This window comes from Phalaenopsis equestris, unplaced genomic scaffold (assembly GCF_001263595.1).
Source record: "Phalaenopsis equestris unplaced genomic scaffold, ASM126359v1 Scaffold000229, whole genome shotgun sequence".
Lineage (NCBI taxonomy): Eukaryota > Viridiplantae > Streptophyta > Magnoliopsida > Asparagales > Orchidaceae > Phalaenopsis > Phalaenopsis equestris.
Window position 1 is genome coordinate 322581 of NW_018164671.1, and position 19864 is coordinate 342444.

The 19864-nt window shown below is 36.4% G+C and overlaps 3 protein-coding genes across 3 annotated transcripts in view; 2 read left to right on the plus strand and 1 right to left on the minus strand.

Annotated features, from left to right (window-relative positions):
* Positions 1-488: 488 nt before the first annotated feature.
* On the plus strand, positions 489-11430 carry LOC110023756 (protein NRT1/ PTR FAMILY 5.2-like). Its single transcript, XM_020723320.1, has 4 exons — positions 489-644; positions 1415-1632; positions 9955-10526; positions 10602-11430. The coding sequence occupies exons 1-3, from the start codon at positions 521-523 to the stop codon at positions 10387-10389; spliced, it is 777 nt and encodes a 258-aa protein (XP_020578979.1). The 5' UTR covers positions 489-520; the 3' UTR covers positions 10390-10526; positions 10602-11430.
* On the plus strand, positions 10390-11490 carry LOC110023739 (protein NRT1/ PTR FAMILY 5.2-like). Its single transcript, XM_020723296.1, has 2 exons — positions 10390-10526; positions 10602-11490. The coding sequence occupies exons 1-2, from the start codon at positions 10390-10392 to the stop codon at positions 11488-11490; spliced, it is 1026 nt and encodes a 341-aa protein (XP_020578955.1).
* A 7514-nt stretch (positions 11491-19004) lies between these two features.
* Positions 19005-19864, minus strand: part of LOC110023740 (putative nuclease HARBI1) — a 2663-nt gene continuing 1803 nt past the window's right edge. Inside the window, exon 3 of the mRNA XM_020723297.1 lies at positions 19005-19097. Coding sequence (XP_020578956.1) covers positions 19005-19097 — 93 coding nt within the window. The remainder of the gene's footprint in view (positions 19098-19864) is intronic.

Below are 19864 nucleotides of genomic sequence, written 5' to 3' on the forward strand. Positions count from 1 at the left end.
ATTCCTGGATTAATTGCAATTTGAACATTAAGTTTGAGGCTTGAGGAAGAGCTTGAAGCTTTGAGAATGATCTGAAGTTCAACACCAATCTTGCAGCCGCTGACCGCCGCAAAACATCGCCGACCACCGCTGACCCTCTGACGACCACTACCTGTCTGCCGCGGCCGATCGGTCTCGGTTGACTCTCGATCCTGGCAACAAATTTATCTGCACGTCAAAACATTGTAACTTAGGAGAGTCTCTAACATTTTTTTCCCTTCTATAAGAGAAGTGATTGCAATTGCAATCATCATTTATAGTAGAACTCTTCAGCGTATGGGAGGTGACATTGGTAGATGTTAGATATTACGTAAAATTTAAGGTAGATGTTAGATATGTAAATATATAAGTACGGAGTGGCATATATGTAAATCATCCAAATAAAAAAGGTTTTCCGTGTAAAATAAAAGGGGAGCCAAACTAGTTTCCATTCTCGCCCTTCACTAGCTCATTACTCTCTCCCCGCAGCTCTGCAACCATAATGGTGTCCGTCGAGGAGGCGGAGGCGGCGGCCGATTACACGAAGGACGGCTCCGTCGATCTCCGCGGAAACCCAATCCTCCGGTCTAAGCGCGGCGGCTGGAAAGCCTGTGGCTTCGTCGTAGGTAATCAATTAATTATCCACTAATTAACTCTCTTCCACCTTAATCTCTTCCTAAAACACTCTTAGCCATCACTATTTACTAAGAATAGAAGATTCTACAAGCCATTAAGTCGTTAACAGCTGACTTAATTACTTCTTCGCCATGGATTTAGGAGAAGAAGAAATGAAGCTTGTGCTGTTAATTGCTGCTTTTAAAAATGGATTCGTGGAAGAATGAGAGCCGTGTGCTTTGTAGATCAGCTTCATGTAGTTATTTCACCACCAAGCATGTGAAGGAATTAATTGTCATTCTGAGTTAGGTGGATGATTTTTTCAAAATAATTTTGATTAAATGCTATTTTAATAAATTTTTGTGTCATAGAAATTGATTGAATAATATTAATTTTAGGTGTCAGTTGCAAGTTTTGAGTTAGGAAGAAGTTATACAACCACTTAATCCTATGTATCATGTTACTTATGTTTGGAAAGATGCACTTTTTATAAATTAAATAATGATACTTTTGTTGTGATATGTAAGATTTAGGGGTACAAATGTAAGAGGTGTTTGACAGCACTTTGGATTTACAAGTTACGAATTTACCAAACAACCTAAATTTGAAGAGTTAGATATGTCAATGCACACATTTGTTTGGTATGCATGTAATAATGTAAATGTCCCTAAAGAAGTGGTGGACTTCATGAATAATTATGAAAGAAAAAGCTAGCTCTGCACTAATTAATGGTGTGTTATATATTATGAAATGATAGTTATTGTTTTATAAATATATGCAGTGTATGAGGTGTTTGAGAGGATGGCTTATTATGGGATTTCATCAAATTTGGTGCTCTATTTGACCAATAAGCTCCATGAGGGCACTGTGACATCGGCAAATAATGTTACTAATTGGGTTGGAACTGTGTGGATAACGCCCATCATTGGCGCTTATATTGCTGATGCTCATCTCGGTCGGTATTGGACGTTCATAATCGCATCAATCATTTATTTTTCGGTGAGTTTATCCAAATTTGATTTCATTTGATTATCTTTGCTTAACTATTTTTCTATGTCATTATATGCAATCTCACATTGTTAAATGTTAGATTTTTTGAAAGACAAAGTAGGCAAGAAAAATCTTAAAAGTTGAGATTTGGTAGTGTGTATGAACGTGTAATTAAATTCATTTTAACATAAATTTTAATTTTTTGCATGGATGTCATCTTACTCTTTTACGAAAAGGTATTTTTCAAATTTTAAAAATTAAAATGGTAATATTTTTAATATTATAAAAAAAATTAGGGGGTAGATGTATAAATACATAGGATTAGGGTGAAATGTATGTAAATTGCCCTAATTAAAGAAAAAATGAGGCTCCTTTTAAAATAATTGAGAAGGATAGGCTGAGAGGAATCCATATAGATAGAGGACAAATGCATAAGCAGGATTTTCTTCAGTCTTCTTTGACTTCATAATTAAGTAAAGGGAGGATTTATAGACATATCACCTAATTTCTATGGATTTACATTTTTAACTCATATATTCTACTTTTTTGCATTTATACCTTTCAAACTTTTCTTATCATATAAAGATATCACCATTTTTGCTTTAAAAAAATTAAATATGCATTTTTTTGCATTTATAAGATGTCATATATTATATATTCATGTAAAATTTGAAGTTTAGGTATTAAATATGTAGATACATAAAAATTAAGTAGTATATATATATATATCTTTCATTATAATATATAATCAATCAATCAAATTCTACATCCACCCAATTTCTATGTATCTATACATCTAACTTCTAAAGTTTTACTTTTTACATTTATATCATCTGAATATTTTTTATCAAATAAAAAATATTACTTTTTTTAAGGTTTAAAGGGTAAAAATATAACATTTTATACATAAAAAATATCTTAAATGTAAAAGATTACAATTTAGGTGTGAGATATGTAATTTCATAGGTTTTAAGTAGTATTTAAGTAAATCTTCCTAAAATAAAATAAAATTTACGAATATGTCACATGATTTTTATGCATATTAAATTTATATATACAAAAGTTTAGAAATAAGGTTAAGATTTCCTTTATTATTTTTTTTATTAAAAAAAAATCTTTAATACATGTCTATAATTAAAAGCTGTCTTACATTTATTTAAAAAGAATTTAATTATTCTAAAATTTATATTATTTAAATTTAATTATAAATATTGACCGAAACTTATGATTTCAACTCATATATTTTGTGTTAACTAATATTTAAATGTGTTGTATAAAATAAACTAATATTCACTTATTACTTATTTCATAAGAAAATTCATATGCTTTAGAGTCATATAAATTTGCCAAATAAAATGGCAAATTTAATTCATATTTCTACATTTAAAATTATTTTTCAAAGCATTTTAAAAATATTTGATAAAAAAATAATATGATTTGCAAAATTAATTCAATTATTTTCAAATTTTCACAAAATTTTTTGGATCCCAAAATCACTCAAAATCAAATTTATAAATCAGAACGAGTATTTCAAAAGGAGTAAAGTGTCAAAATAGTCCCTAAATATTTACATGAGATCGTTTTAGTTTCAGAGTTCATAGATGTTTCAAAATAGTTCTCAAACTGATTAATTTGTTGTTGAAGTAGTCCTCATGGAGGACACTTAAAGCTCAATTCGCGCTTCTAAGAACTCTGGGACTAAAACAACCCCATGTAAATAGTCGGAGACTTTTTCGGTACTTTATTCATTTTAAAAGACATATAAACTCTAACTTTTGTAAAGTTATAGTCATGAACGTGGTTTAATGAGATGACTCTATAGGTAGAAATGTAGTTTTAAATGCATTTATATTGATTCAAGTTGATCTAAGCAACCTATAGGAGGTGATGGCAACCCAAATGATTAGCTAAGACTATTCTCGAATCTCTTTCATTGAGCAAAATCTTGACTTCCTCTAGATCTCAATGACATGCTTAATTTAGATTGTAACTTAAAACCTCTTGAATCCATTATCATCTCTACAAGCCATGAAATTCTGACCCATTTGTAGCATTAGATCATAAGAATACAAGAAAATGTTCTATGCTTTGAAGTTCACCTTTAACCACAATTAATTGAGCGAATCAACGCTTTGATTGTCGTGCTTGCGGAAGGGTTGCGGAAGCTTAATCCACCTATCTAGCTCCGGGTCTTTTTCTCTGACCCTCGGTGCACAAAGAGTCTTCTTCTTCTCTCAATAAAGATCTTAACACGAAGTAATCCAAGTAAGAGGATCAAATTAGGGCATAGCGAAAGGGCTTTAGCCGATATTGACCCAAAAATATGAAAAATCCAAGAGCAATAATGTGCATAGAGGAACAATAAAAGAGAATAAATGCATAACCTTATAAAAACAGTTAAAAATAAAGCCCGAATCTTGTGTACGTGGGGCGTACATGCAAACCCTGATATTCAGGTGATATTGCATCTCAATACCACGTCAATAACACGCCAACACCATCAATCCACATCTAATCCGCACGCAACATTTTTCGAAAATAAGAGCGCCAAAATGACTAATACAAAACTAAGCTAAAACCCTAACGACCAGCAGCTGGCTTCATAACATACATAGGCTGTCAAGTGTAAAGTCTTTCTGCAAATAATTGCTTCTAATTACAAGTGAACAGCAATGTGAAAGAGATGCCTTTCACTGTCTTCCAGAATAAACTTAAAAAATTAGGCGTCGCAGCCTAAATGCAATAATTTTGTAGTGATTGAAACGGGCTAAGAAATGAATATGTTTTGGTAGCTGCATTCATTATTCAGGAAATTCAACGGCACTTTAAATATGGAATTATAACAGTGGTGGGCTCGAACATATAAATGGAGTGGTTTGTGGATTCAATGTTCATCTTATTAAAGAAAAAAAGGGGGTTAGATATGTAAATACATAAGACTTGAGTGGCATGTATGTAAATCGTCCAATATCTTATTATTTATAAATTATGATAAAGGCTCTACGTTTGAATGACCGATCAATAATCTCAGCACATCATTTTCATATGAAAAATATGCATTCATGACATGACATACAATTCTTATATATATATATATATATATACAGTTATATGACAAAAAATTTTATTATATTCATAAAAGCAACCAGGTTTTCTTGATGAATGATGAGCATCTAATTATAAAAATTTACAAAATTAGTAAAATCATAAATTTACTGAAAAAAAATAGAAGTTTATGAGTAATTAGGCAAACTTCTATAGTGAAACTAGGGAAAGGGTCCATTTATTCGTATTTTTGCCTCATATTTATAGAGGTGTATTTGGGCAATTACATAAAGGAGAAAATGATTATGGAAACCACCATTGATGGGATTGATTGTGTTGATCTTACACTAAATATGCATTGCAAGTTGAACTTGAATATAATGGTAGCTTGCCGGTCGACTAATTTGGGTCTGGCCGAGTGAGGCGACCGGTTGAATGACGATCACGTTTGTCGAAGCAAAAACAGTGGGTCGACTGGTTGCGATCGGATGCCCTTGTATGGAGTTTGAGCGGTGACGACTGTAGAAGTGGTTCATCGATTGAATCTCTTGTCATAGTGTGTCAGTTGACTCCGACTGGGTGGTTAGTCGTTGAATAAACGATTCAAATTGTGCCCTTTTGATCTGACGCCTCGATTACCCAGCTACTATCCTGGGCAGCTCGATTGCTTTGAGATTCGTGTCGACAGTTATAGTCGTATTTGGGCAATTACATAAAGGAGAGAATGATTATGGAAAGGAAACCACCATTGATGCGATTAATTGTGTTGATCTTACACTAAATATGCATTGCAATTTGAACTTGAATATAGTGGTAGCTTGCCGGTCGACTAATTTGGGTCTGGCCGAGTGAGGCGACCGGTCGAATGACGATCACGTTTGTCGAAGCATAAGCTAGTGGGTCGACTGGTTGCGATCGAATGCCCTTCTATGGAGTTTGGGCGATCACGACTGTAGATGTGGTTCATCGATTGAATCTCTTGTCATAGTGTGTTAGTTGATACCGATTGGGTGGTTAGTCGTTGAATGAACCGTTTAAATCGTGTCCTTTTGATCTGTCGCCTCGATTACCCAGCCATTATCCTGGGCAACTCGATTGCTTTGAGATTCGTGTCGACAGTTATAGTGTATACAATATGGTAAAATCAAATTTCATTAAATATGAAAATATGACGAATTCATATAACATTTTCTACTTTCTGGCTCTTTTTCTCTTCACTACTCTTCTAATGCATTCAATATTATCTTAACAGGGTTTCAACTTAATCCAGTTGTTCCTCTTTAGTTCCCTCAATAATTTCTAATATTTTTTTATCTTGATCTCATTTATTTTTCAACTGAGTTTTCTCATACATTCTTGATGTTCAATTATGTTTTTGGTTATTTTTTGTCAAACTTCTTTATTGAAGTGTGTGTTTTATCTATTACAATTTTTTATTTCTTTCAAGCATAAATTAAAGAATATGTTCTTGGACCTCCCTCTCCTAAATGGTCGATATGATCAAGTAGATAAAAATTTTGAGGAAATAATATAATTTACCTTACAATTAAAAAAGTGATTATAAAAATTGAAATAAATTTTAAAAAAGACGACAGATCGAACTAGAGCTCGACGATTCAATAATTTCTAATATATTTTCACTTGATCTCATTTGTTTTTCAACTGAGTTTCTCATACATTCTAGATGTTCAATTAAGTTTTTGCTTATATTTTGTCAAACTTCTTTATTGAAGTGTGTGTTTTATCTATTACAATTTTTTATTTCTTTCAAGCATAAATTAAGGAATATGATCTTGGACCTCCCTCTCCTAAATGGTCGATATGATCAAGCTGATAAAAATTTTGAGGAAATAATATAATTTAGCTTACAATTAAAAAAGTGATTATAAAAATTGAAATAAATTTTAAAAAAGACGGCAAATCGAACTAGAGCTCAACGAGATCATTTTATTAAGTATTGCTCCATCTAGGATCACCAACTGTATCATACATGCTTTATGACCAGACAATATCTATGATTAATAGGGTGATGTGTGCTTTAGGGCCATGTAGTATCTGTGGTTAGTGTGATGTGTGTTCTAAGACCAGATAGTATCTGTCATTACCAGTGTCATGTGTGATCTAAGACCAAATAACAATTGTGATTAATAGTGTCATGTGTGATAAAACCAAGCATTATTTGTGTTAACAGTGTTGTTTGTGCTTTAAGATTAGACAATATCTATGGTTAATTGTGTAATGTGTGCTCTAAGATCAGGTAGTATCCATGGTTAACAATGTCATGTGCAATAAGAGCATATAACATATGTGATTAAAAGTGAGTGTGTGCTTTAAGAACTGATGTGTGTGTGTTTGTCTCTATATATATAGTTAACTATGTCATGTGTGGACTAAGACCAAATAGTATTTGTGGATAACAATGTTATGAGTGGTAAGACCATGTAGTATCTTTAGTTATTAGTGTCATGTGTGGTACCTTAGCATTTGTGGTTCATAGTGTTATGTATGCTCTAAGATCAGGTAGTATTAGTAGTTAACAGTCTGACGTGTGTTTTAAGACCATGTAGTATATGTTGTTAACAGTGTGAAGTGTACTTTAAGATCATATAGTATTTATGGCAAACAAGCGGGGACAATTATATAAGCCACAATTAGTGATCAGTTGAGCTCTTTATTTTTTTTCATCATTGCTCTATATAATATTACGAAAACCAAATGTGTCAAAACCCACATTACATATATGAATGCATAATAACTCACTTGTTTGTGTATAAAACATCAACCAAATCACACCCACAACCAACTACCATTAATGCAAACCATAACCGGTGATCAGTTGAGCTCTTTATTTTTTTCATCATTGCTCTACATAATATTACGAAAACCAAATGTGTCAAAACCCACGTTACATATATGAATGCATAATAACTCACTTGTTTGTGTATAAAACATCAACCATATCACACCCACAACCAACTACCATTAATGCAAACCATAACCAAAAACACAACCAACACCAATCACAACCATATATGCAAAAGCTGCAACCAAAACTAGAGACAACCCTACCAACAACCAACACCACCAACAACCATATATGCAAAGTCATAACCGAAACCAGAGACAACCCTACCAACAACCAACATTGCAAAGCTACATCCACACCAACAAACAACATCCAACAAATATCACTAAACCACGCCCATAATCGGCACATAAGAGAGACCACCATACCGAAAAACTTGCATCTTGATTACCAATAATTATGCAACATCTTAAACAGTTAAGACAAGTGCCAACAAAGACAAATTTGTTTGGAAGACTAACAGAAGAACTATAGAGTTGACACTTCAATTAGCGACATTAAATTCATAATTTTTATGTAAATGTATAACAATAAAGTGTATCACTCCATTTGTGGATATTGCAATAAACTTATAAGGAACTTTACTGGCTAAATATGTACATATGTGGTTGTGCCTTAGGGTTTAACAAGTAAATTTTATTGCCACAACCAAAATCACAACCACACCCACAACAAAAAGGAAAATCGAGAAGTCTCAAGGCATAAACCAATTTGGTGAAACAAGAAGCACTAATCGCCACCACTAAGGAAAATTAAGAAGCCCCCAGACACAACAAATGTGGTATAACGAGAAGCACCAAACCACCACCATAGAGGAAAACTAAGAAGCCTCAAGGCACAACCACATAATTAAAATGAGAAGCACCAAACCACCACAGAGGACAACAAAGAAAACCTACTGGTACAATCGCATAAGTAAAACAATAAGTATCAAATCACAACCCTAGAGGAAAACTGAGACACTCCAATGGCACAACCATACAATTAAAACAAGAAGCATCAAACCACCATCACCGTAGAGGAAAACTGAGAGCCCCAAGGCATAACAACATAAGTAAAGTATGAAGAACCAAACCAATACCATAGAGGACTACAAGAAAGGAGGGAAGGGTTTCGTTAGAGATACATATAGAGAGAGGCGATTAGAGGAAAACCGAGAAACTCCAATGGCACAACCATACAATTAAAATAAGAAGCATCAAACCGCCATCACCGTAGAGGAAAACCGAGAGCCCCAAGGCATAACAACATAAGTAAAGTGTGAAGAACCAAACCAATACCATAAAGAACTACAAGAAAGGAGGGAAGGGTTTCGTTAGAGATACATATAGAGAGAGGCGACAACGAATATAGTGTAGAAGAGAAGAGGACCGAAGATGTGCCTAACACTAGTTGCCCACAACGAAGCCGAAAATTGAAGAGGGGAGGGGTAATATCGGGGATAAAATGAGTCAATTTCAAAAGTGATGAAGGGCGCCATGGTAATTGTGAATCCAGACTACAATTAGATCCGTGGAATCTAGCATGGATTGCCTTTCGCAGCTTCCCCTTTTTCAAAACATGATATCTGTAAAAAGAAACTGAAAAATTGGCTCCCAAACAGGTATTAACATCTTTTCAAAATGAAAAAGTAGTAATGAAGCACTCCTAAACGCACCCTTGGTTAAGAATGATAAAATTTAACATGAATTGAGCTTCTTGCTTTATTACAATTAGATCCGTGGAATCTAGTATGGATTGTCGTTTGCAGCTTCCCCTTTTTCAAAACATGATTTCTATAAAAGCAACTGAAAAATTGGCTCTCAAACATGTATTAACATCTTTTCAAAATGAAAAAGTAGTAATGAAGCACTCCAAAATGCACCCTTGGTTAAGATTGATAATAGTTAACATTAATTGTGCTTCTTGCTTTATGAATCATTAAACATATCAAGAAAATTTATGATTTTAAACATCAAAATGTTTTATTTTGAGCATTTTAAAAAACAAATTAATTTATTTTAAAAAATTAAAAATAAAAACACTTACAAAAATTTTACTAACCCTAAACATTTTTAAAGACAATAGTTAAAACAAGATAAAAACAAAAACAAAAAAAAGTAAAAAATAAAATTACTCACAAACAAGCCCCAACTATTAGGGTTTACTTTGTCTCTTGATCAATGGAACTATAGAAGCTGGTATTCAAGAAGTATGGAAGAAAACTTACAATATAATTGCAAAATAATCAAATTAAAAATATTTGAATAGAAAAGTAATATATTTGCATAATAACTAATTATATGTTCATTATTTTGTTTATTTTCTAGCACTCTTCACTTTGATCCATTATAACTTTGATCAAGTTCATTTTCTCTCATCATCTACACCCCATTATCTTCATGCAAACTAATTCAAATTGCTTTCTTCTTGCATCACAGGGCATGTGTGTTCTAACACTAGCAGTGTCCCTCCCATCTCTCAAGCCTCCTCCTTGCGGCTCCGGCACCGTCGACCCAACTTGCACCACCAAAGCGTCCTCCTTTCAACTCTTCATCTTCTTCTTCGGACTCTATGTCATCGCTCTCGGCACGGGCGGCACGAAGCCCAACATCTCCACCATCGGTGCCGATCAATTCGACGAGTTTGACCGACGAGAGCGCAAGCATAAGCTATCCTTCTTCAACTGGTGGATGTTCAGTATTTTTTTTGGCACGTTGTTTGCCAATTCCTTTCTCGTCTACGTTCAAGATAATGTGGGGTGGACTCTGGGCTATGCGCTCCCCACTCTCGGCCTTCTGATCTCAATCATGATTTTTGTCGCCGGCACGCCATTCTATCGTCACAAGCCGCTGGCCGGAAGTCCGTTTGCGTAAATGATGCAGGTGGTGGTGGCAGCAATGAAGAAGTATGGAGTAAGCCTGCCCGCTGATCCCAAGGAGCTACATGAGCTTGGCCTGCATGAGTATGCGGGCAATGGCAAAGTTCGGATTGGTTACACTCCTTCAATGAGGTTGGATTCTATCAAAAATCCATTTTTTTAACGAGAAATAATAAGCTTGGTTAAATATTACTTTCATGAATGCAGATTTCTTAGCAAAGCGGCGATCAAAACAGGAAAATCCAGCAGCCCATGGTCTCTCTGCACGGTGACGCAAGTAGAGGAAACCAAGCAAATGGTGAGAATGATCCCCATTCTGATAGCCACCTTCATCCCCAGCACAATGCTCGCCCAAACCCACACTCTGTTCGTCAAACAGGGCGTCACTCTCGACCGCCGGATTGGGCCCCATTTTCGCATCCCTGCAGCAAGTCTCGCCGCCTTCGTCACCATCTCAATGCTCATCTCCATCGTCATTTACGACCGCGCCTTCGTTCCCCTTGCCCGCCGCTTCACCGGAAATCCCCGCGGCATCTCTCTCCTCCGCCGCATGGGCACCGGTATCTGCATCCACATCGTTATAATGCTGGTCGCCAGCCTCGCCGAGCGTCGCCGCCTCTCCACCGCACGCGCACACGGTGTCTCCACCAAAGACGCAACCGTCCCTCTCACCATCTTCATCCTCGTCCCACAGTTCGTGCTCACGGGAATCGCCGACGCCTTCCTTGAGCCTGCCAAGATTGAATTTTTCTATGATCAAGCGCCGGAAGGGATGAAGAGTCTGGGGACTTCTTATGCAATGACGACGCTTGGGGTTGGGAATTTTCTGAGCAGCTTTCTGCTGTCGACGACGGAGAAGGTGACGAGGAGGTTGGACGGCGGCGGGGAGGGGGGTTGGATACTCAACAATCTCAATAAGTCTCATTTGGATTACTATTACGCTTTCTTTGTTGTTCTGAATGTCGTCAATTTCTTCTTCTTCCTTGTTGTTAGCCGACTGTATGTTTATAAAGCAGAGTCAAGTACTGAGACTGATGAGGCTTTTGAAGAATCCGATCAGGAGAAATCGAAGAATATTGAAGATCAAGATGGGTAGATGATTTCATCATTGGGAAGTTAAATGGTTTAATTCAGCAAGCAAAATCCGTGAAAATAAAATAGCTCTTTTGATGCCTATTTTTATCCTTTTTTTTTTGAGGGGCATTTACATGCATACCACACAACTCTTATTTATTTACTTACCTAACACCTAAACTCTGATATTTTAACATTCATAACACCAAAATATTTCATACCTCGAAAAAAAATATCATCATTGCCGATACGTGTTGGAATGTCCACGACTATAGAGTAATGAAATAGCATTTTAGCACTAAACGGAAACTAAACACAGACTCGAGTAATTAAAGAGAAGTAAACAGAATAAGACAGCTCAATTTTTACGGGAAAAATTTTAGAAAGTGAAAAATCACGGGGTCTAACTCCATTGAAATAATCAACTATGAATAATGAAAACACACGTCCACTTTTCTCCTGCGTTAGGGAAGATGGAGCTACACAAATGATCATTGCAAATTTATTATAGTAGTTCATCGATAATAGTCGTGGTTTAGCTGTAATGAATATAGTTCTTGATGATAGTATATTGCAATGATCATAGTTGGTTGCAATAAAGACAGTAGTCCGTCGTGAATGTTGTAGATGATGACTGTGACACCAGCTTAACATATAGGTCGAAGTTGAAAGTTTTGATAGTAGTTGGTTGTGTGAGTCATAGTTGGTTGCCTCTGGAGCGTCAATTGACCACAAAAGACATTGTGACACCAGCATAACATATAGGTCGAAGTTGAAAGCTTTGATAGTAGTTGGTTGTGTGAGTCATAGTCGGTTGCCTCTGGAGCGTCAATTGACCACAAAAGACATAGTAGGAAGCTGCAAGAGCTGTGAGTCATATAAGCTGTAGTTGGTCACATATGTCGTAGTGGTGAGTTGTGATAACATTGACAAACTATAGAGACATGGTATTGAGGGCCATGTGATTTTGTGGGTTGCATTGGGAGCTGCGATGACATCCATATATCACAGAGGCAGGAGTCTGGAGCTGCACAAGCGGTAGGCTTGTCGTAGTGGTTATTATGATGTCTATAGTTTGTAGAGGTCATAGTTGGGAGCTGCATGAGCTGTGCACCATGTGTGTTGTGGTTGGTCACGTGAGTCTTAGTGGTGAGTTGTAGCCCCAAGAGCCGAAGTCTGGAGTTGCAAGAGTTATGGCCCCAGGAGCCGAAGTTTGGAGTTGCAAGAGCTGTGGCCACATAGTCCGTAGTTCGTCACATAGGGCGTAGTGGAGAACTATAATGATGTCCATATGCCACGGGGGCAGGAGTCGGGAACTACAAGGAGGGAGTTTTAGGAGTCTAGAAAAAGTCATCGTCTTAAGGGGGAATTGCTACACCGTTATCAGTCGGTGTTATTGCACCGTCTCTAAGATGCGTTGTTACACAGTCGTTGATGGTCGAAAACTTACTGTGAAGTAAGTCAGTCAATCACCCAAGTATACATGTCAAATAATATGCGGTCTAAGAGTTCACATATTGATCCCATGATGAAAGGGCTAACAATTATTCTTAGTAGAAAATATCTAGTTTACTAATTTTGTGAGCCTAGCCCAGGGTGATCACAAAAAGATGTTGAAATTCTAAAAAGTCTTACATACACAAAAAGTGGTTGTAGAAAGCAAAAAACAAAGTAAAGAAAGTCTTCGTGTTCTTCAAGAGTGATGAGACTCACAGCTATGTGATTCATGTATCGTGAAGATTTTGTGGTTGCTTATAATATTTTTTTATGAGATAATTGTCAATTGGGGATAAATTTCTTCTCATGCCTATGTCTAGGTCAAAAGAATGATTATAAACCTATGAAATTTAGTTTTGTTTAATTCTATGGTGTTATCCTAGATTCTTTTGATTTTCTATTAAGATTGCAAAATCATACTAAAATATGTCTATCCTCTCCAAATCCTATTGATAGAAAATATAAAAACTACCCCTTGGGGAGAACTCTCTCTCACATCCTCCAGCCGCCCAACTCTCCTTGAATTTGTCCTTATGAGCATATATATATATATATATATAACAAATCTTCAATTTTCACAAAAGGATTATGGAAGAGCTGACACCTGACATAAATAAATAAAAAAGTATATATATATATATATATATATATAAAGCTTGATAAAGGCAATAAAATCTTTGCAAAATTGGTTCAACGAGTCTGGCGTGTGTGCGCCGTGAAGATGACACAGGTGCACTAAGGCCAGGCCCAGGTGCGCTGTGATTCTGACAAGGGTGCGCTGAATCTGGAAGATATAAACACGAGTGCGCAGTGATCCAGGTGCGTGTGCTTTAAACTTGTGTGAATACACTGTGTTTAGGACGCGGGGGCGCTGCTCCACCACAAGTGCACAATAAATATGATGCAGGCACGCTAAGCCCAAATCATTCCTTAATTGCTGAAATTTATCTTTTTTCGTTCCAAAACTGCATATGCCCTGTCACATACACAATTGAGACAACAATATGTTTCCAAGTATAATATCAATAAATAAATGTACAAAAGCAAAAGTAACAAGCCAGAAATTCATAACATATATCACTCGTATCAGTCATGGAGGTGTGTCATTGCACCGTATATGGGGGGCATTTTTACATTGTCAACGAATTGTGTCATTGCATCATATTTGGGGTACGTTGTTACCCCCCCCCCCCTTTAAGTGATGTCATTACACTGTATCTGGGATATGTTGTTACATCGTCATCGAGGTGCTTCTCTGCACTGTATATCAAGTTTTTGTTACACTATATTCGAGAGGTGTGATTACATTGTATATAGGGTGCGTTGTTAAGTCATCATCGGGAAGAATCGTTACACAGTGTTTGGGGTGCAATGTTACACCGTCTATGAGGTGCTTTAACATTCATCAGCGTAAGGTGAGATTTTGTAGCGCACATTGTGACTTCATAAGAGACTTTCATGCAATAAGCATATGACGACTGATAGTGGTCAACGGTGGCCAATAGACAGTGGTCGGAGCTGGCCAGAGGCAATGGTGGCGAAAATAAGAGGTAGAGAGGGCCATAGTTGGCTGGAGGTGTTAGAGACCAGAGTCTCTTATGAAGCCAACTAGTAGATGATGTAGCTAGTAGGTGATGCAGTCAATGTTCCAGTCTCGAAATGGGAGAATTGTTGGGTAATGTGGAGACCCGGTCCACCAAAATTTAATTAGCTTCATAATTAAGAACCTCACCTACCGCTCACCTACTTTCCCACCTACCGCTCACTTACTACATCCCATCTACCATTCACATACCTCCCACCCATCGCTCTGATGGTTTATATAAATAGCCTCTTTTGGCTTAAAGAAGAAGCCAAGCCAAGCAAGACCAAGCTAAGTCCTCTTTAGAGCTAAGAGAGAAAGAGAGATGAAGAGAGAGAGAGAGGAAGGGAGATAAGAAAATAGAGATTTTCTTGTAAACGTCGAGGCACTCAACGATGTAATTCTTCGTCCCTTGCAGCTCTGTGGACGTAGGCAAATTTGCTGAACCACGTAAATCTGTGTGTCGCTCTGGTGTTTTTCTGCGTGCAAATTTTCTCGTTCCATTTTTCACTTTATTGTTGTTGTTATTCACAACATAGAATACTATAGTAAAGCCATGGTAATTTGGAGGATGCAGTCAGAAGATAGTAACTAAGTGGCTAAAGTCACTTGATGATTGTTAGGATATTATAGTTGGGCAATTATGGTAGGACTACCATAGTTAGGCAATTGTGGACGGAAGATATATACTTGGGCAATCATAATTTGATTGGGGGGAGGGGGGGTGTCAGGCGGTCATATATGAGTGATAAGAATCACAGAAATATAGTTAGCAATAATGTTTGGAAGTTTATGGTCTGGTGTGTAATGGTCAATTGCTTGGGCGTTGACGCTCCTATAATAGAGGTCGAACGGTGATTCATCACTGGAGATAGGGACAAAGTCTAATGCAAGTACTCATGTAGAGCTTACGAATCCTTCGAACTCCTAATCTCTCTTTAATCTTCCTTCTTTAAAACCTCTCTCATTTAGACAGTGAGGGATTATATATATATTTTTGAGAGTGACATTTTCTATTAATATCGTCAAAATCCAAAATACTCCACCAATTGAATTAAATTGTATCCCTTAACTATAAGAATTTATGTCTGTCTTAGTGAGATCAAAATTGTATAATAACAAGTCAGGAAAGTCATGATAGTAGTTGACTTAGTGAGATCAAAATTGTATAATAATAACAATAATTTTATAATAATAACAAGCCAGGAAAGTCATGGTTTATTGCTATAAAAGTAGTATCCTGTCATAAATGTTATAGATGGTAGTTGTAGCATCTACTTGTCATAAAGGTCATCGTAGAAAGTCATGATAGTAGTTGACTATGCATGTCATAAATGATTTCTTCAGGATCATCTGTTGGCTACAGGGGCGTAGGAGGGAGTTGAAGGAGTTGTGAGTTATATAGGTCACTGTTGGTCACAGAGGTCATAGTTATGAGTTGTGATAACATTTGGAAGCTATATAAATCAAACTTGAGAGCTGCATGAGTTGTGTGTCGTTTAGGTTATAGTTAGTCATGTAAACTGTAGTGGTGACTCACAATAATGTCCGTAGGTCATAGAAGCCAAAGTTGGGAGCTGCATGAGTAATGGATCACATAGGTCGTTGTTAGTCACGTAGGTCATAGTGGTGAGTTGTAATAATGTTTGTAGACATTAAAGAACAGAGTTGAGAGATGCATGAGTTGTGGGCCACATAGACAATAATGATGGGTTGTAATAATGTTTTTTATACCACGGAGACCAGAGTTGGGAGCTAAAAGAGTTATATACCACGTAAGTCATAGTTCACCGCCTAATATATAATAGTGATCTGCAATAATGTTTGTAGGTCATAGAAGTCGAAGTTGGAAGCTATGTGAGCTATGAGTTACATAGGCCGTATTGAGGAGCTACAGTGGCGTCTAGGGTTGTCAAAAAGCTTTTATTCTATGACTAACTCATGTTCGGCTCGTTAAGCAGCTCATCAATTCATTCGTTTAGCAAGTATGCTGAACACTTTGAGCTCAATTTATAAAAAGTCAAACACAAACAAATGTTGTTCTTTCGTGTTCAGCTCGTTTTAGCTCGAAATAATTAAATAATCAATCAATAATATTTATTTATATCCTCTCATATTATGTTTTTATTTTTAGAAATTGTTTTTGGCAGTAAAATTATGAAAAATGTAAGTTTAGGTGTTAGATATGTAAATAAATAGATTTTTGTGGTATGCATATAAGTGCCCTTATAAAAGAGCACTTTCATTTCTCTCATTTAAGAATTATAAATCAATGAGAGTTGAGTAGCATGCATATAAACACCATAAGATTTTCCCAAAAATATTGGCTCTTAACTTTTCTACATATGTAAATACTTAAGAATTGGTGGTATGTATGTAAATGATGCCATGACCATAAGAATTCTACCTCCCACATCATGTCCTCCTATTTCTTATATATTCTCACTTCGCCTATATTTAAATGAATTCGGATTCGAAATTCAAATTTAGATCGAGTCGAACACAAATATGTTTATTTACGAGCCAGTTCAAACACGAACTCATTTAAAAATCCAAAAAAATTTCAAATGAGCCGAATATGAACAAGCTCTGAGCTCACTTTTGTTTGACTCGTTTACACTCCTAGCGACGTCAGTTGGCCCTCAAGGCAATGGTGAAGGGTTATGGTTGATGTGAACCACATACTCCACAACGGGCATTTTAATATATACCGCCCAATTCCTATGTATTTACATGTTTAACTCCTAAATTTTGCATTTTAGATTTATACAACCAAATCTTCCATATCATATAAAAAATAATACCATTTTAACTTTATAAAAGCTAAATGTATCTTCCATACATAAGTAAGATAGTATGCATGCACAAATTAAAATTTAGTTGTTAGAATTGCAAATTCATAGTGAGTGGTTGGCATGTATGTACAATTGTATATCTTCTTATATAACTTTATAAATAGAATGCATTTCATGTTAATATATGTAAAAAAAAAAAATTTGGGTAAGAATATTTTGACTTTGATCAGGAAGGATGAGTTTTTTAAATTATAAATTTATTTGAGATGAATGTATTATATAAATAATGGTCTGTTTGGGGCAGCTGCAACTTATTGAGGGTCCATTTGGGGCAGCTTATAAGTGCGGGCGGCGTTTTCAAAACGAAACGCCACCGTACCGTTTGTCTCGCGCGTTTCACTAGCTTATCCGAAACTGCATTTGAGTTTTTACACTAAACGCAGGTCGTGGGTCGACCCTTGCGGCCGGCCCGCGGGCCGCGTTTCAGGATAACCGGCCACGGGCCGCGTTTCAGGATAAGCAGTTTATCCTAAAACACACAGCTGCCTAAAACGGACGCTGAATAATCAGTTGATAAACTAATTAGATATGTGCGGTGTGAAAATACTGCTTTCAGCATTTTCAAACCGCAGTTTACCCAAATAGTTCATGTGCGTTTTCAAAACGCCACCGCACCAAATAAGCTGCCCCAAACAGACCCTTAATAAATAAATTTTATATTGCATTAAGGGTCTGTTTGGGGCAGCTGCAGCTTATCCAGCTTCTGCTTATAAGCAGCTTATCCTGATAATCTGCTGATGACCAGCTGATACGGATGAGCTGTATGGTTGGCGCTTATGGAAAACAACTGATTGTGAAAAATTAACCATTTTGCCCCTGTTCTGAATAAGCAGTTTAGCTGTTTGGTTAGTGCGTTTTGTAAACAGCTTATTTGAAAAATTTTTTCATTAAATGTATAATCTGTGCAACAGAATCTGTTCTTTTCTAAACAAAATTAAAAATAACTGTTCAGACAATAAAATACCAAAAAATTAATTTATATTCATATAACTAAAACATATCTGATCACATCAAACGAATATGTTACACATACAAAAGTCAAACGCATATGTACATACTACTACAACCTGCATCTGACACTCCAAAACCCTGAGCAAACCTGTCCGACTGCGATATTCTAGAAACGGAAGAACTCGAACCACATGTGGTGTTCTCCTGTTGTGGCACTATTGAACTCCTAGCAGTTGTGTCCAATTGGGAGCACATAGAAATAGTTCCACTGTCGGCCCACATGAAGAATTTGCAGTCGTCCTGTCCTTGTCCCCACCGCGGGCACCTGTAGAATTGTCGTCCGTAACTATGTGTCTGTCGTGATGTGAAAAGCAATGACGGTAGCCCACATCGACACATCCATATCACGACCCATACCGCCTGCATCTGACACTCCAAAACCCTGAGCAAACCTGTCCGACTGCGATATTCTAGAAACGGAAGAACTCGAACTACATGTGGCGTTCTCCTGTTGTGGCACTATTGAACTCCTAGCAGTTGTGTCCAATTGGGAGCACGTAGAAATAGTTCCACTGTCGGCCCACATGAAGAATTTACAGTCGTCCGGTCCTTTGTCCCCACCGCGGGCACCTGTAGAATTGTCATCCGTAACTATGTGTCTGTTGTGATGTGAAAAGCAATGACGGTAGCCCACATCGACACATCATTTGCTCCGACTTCCCTGAATTTCTCGAGCTCATTGTCCTGCAATTATGTTAAAAAGCGTTAATCAGTCAAAAATTTGAGGGAATAAAAAAAAAACTTAACATACCAAATTGTGAAAGCAATTGTTGCAACAGTTATTTGGCCACCTGCATCTAAGACCACTCTTATTAACTTCATAAGAGTAACAAAATATCACTTTAAGTTCATATAACAATCTGAAACATTAATATTTACAAAAATATTAATATTGCATAGGAGCATCGAAACATTAATACAGGGTGATTACATATTAATGTTTAGGATATTATACAGTGCTTCAACTTGATAATAAAAAAAAAATTTAAATGATGAAGAAGAAATCTATAACTTACAAAGAAAGCTAAAAAGGGATTTTGAATTGAAACCATCCAAAATTTCGAAAGATGGAAGAAGAACAATGATCATCCTATGGAAAAGAAACCATATCAATAAAATTGAAACCATCCAAAATTTCGACCAACATTGAATCCAACATACCCTAATTTCGACCCCAATGGGTCATACCATAGTAGCGGTTGCCATCCAAGCTACATACATAGCAAGGGGCCATCCAAGCTACATACAGATTGCTTACAAATTTTAGATGCTTCCATAACCATACCATAGTGTCGTTACATTTTGTAGTGCATGATACTGGAACCAAGAATAAAGCACAAAGAGTTGCATGAGTAAGGATTTTCTCCTAACAACACTAGAAATAAATCAGTTTTATATCAACAGACGCATACATTTCTCATCTAACCAAGCTATATAAAGCAACCATATAA

Excerpts from the sequence above, each read along its gene's own strand:
- LOC110023756 (XM_020723320.1), top strand. The coding sequence starts at position 521 with ATGGTGTCCGTCGAGGAGGCGGAGGCGGCGGCCGATTACACGAAGGAC. Across the intron at positions 645-1,414 it reads AGCCTGTGGCTTCGTCGTAG|TGTATGAGGTGTTTGAGAGG; the intron begins GTAATCAATTAA and ends AAATATATGCAG. Across the intron at positions 1,633-9,954 it reads CATCAATCATTTATTTTTCG|GGCATGTGTGTTCTAACACT; the intron begins GTGAGTTTATCC and ends CTTGCATCACAG.
- LOC110023739 (XM_020723296.1), top strand. The coding sequence starts at position 10,390 with ATGATGCAGGTGGTGGTGGCAGCAATGAAGAAGTATGGAGTAAGCCTG. Across the intron at positions 10,527-10,601 it reads GGTTACACTCCTTCAATGAG|ATTTCTTAGCAAAGCGGCGA; the intron begins GTTGGATTCTAT and ends TCATGAATGCAG.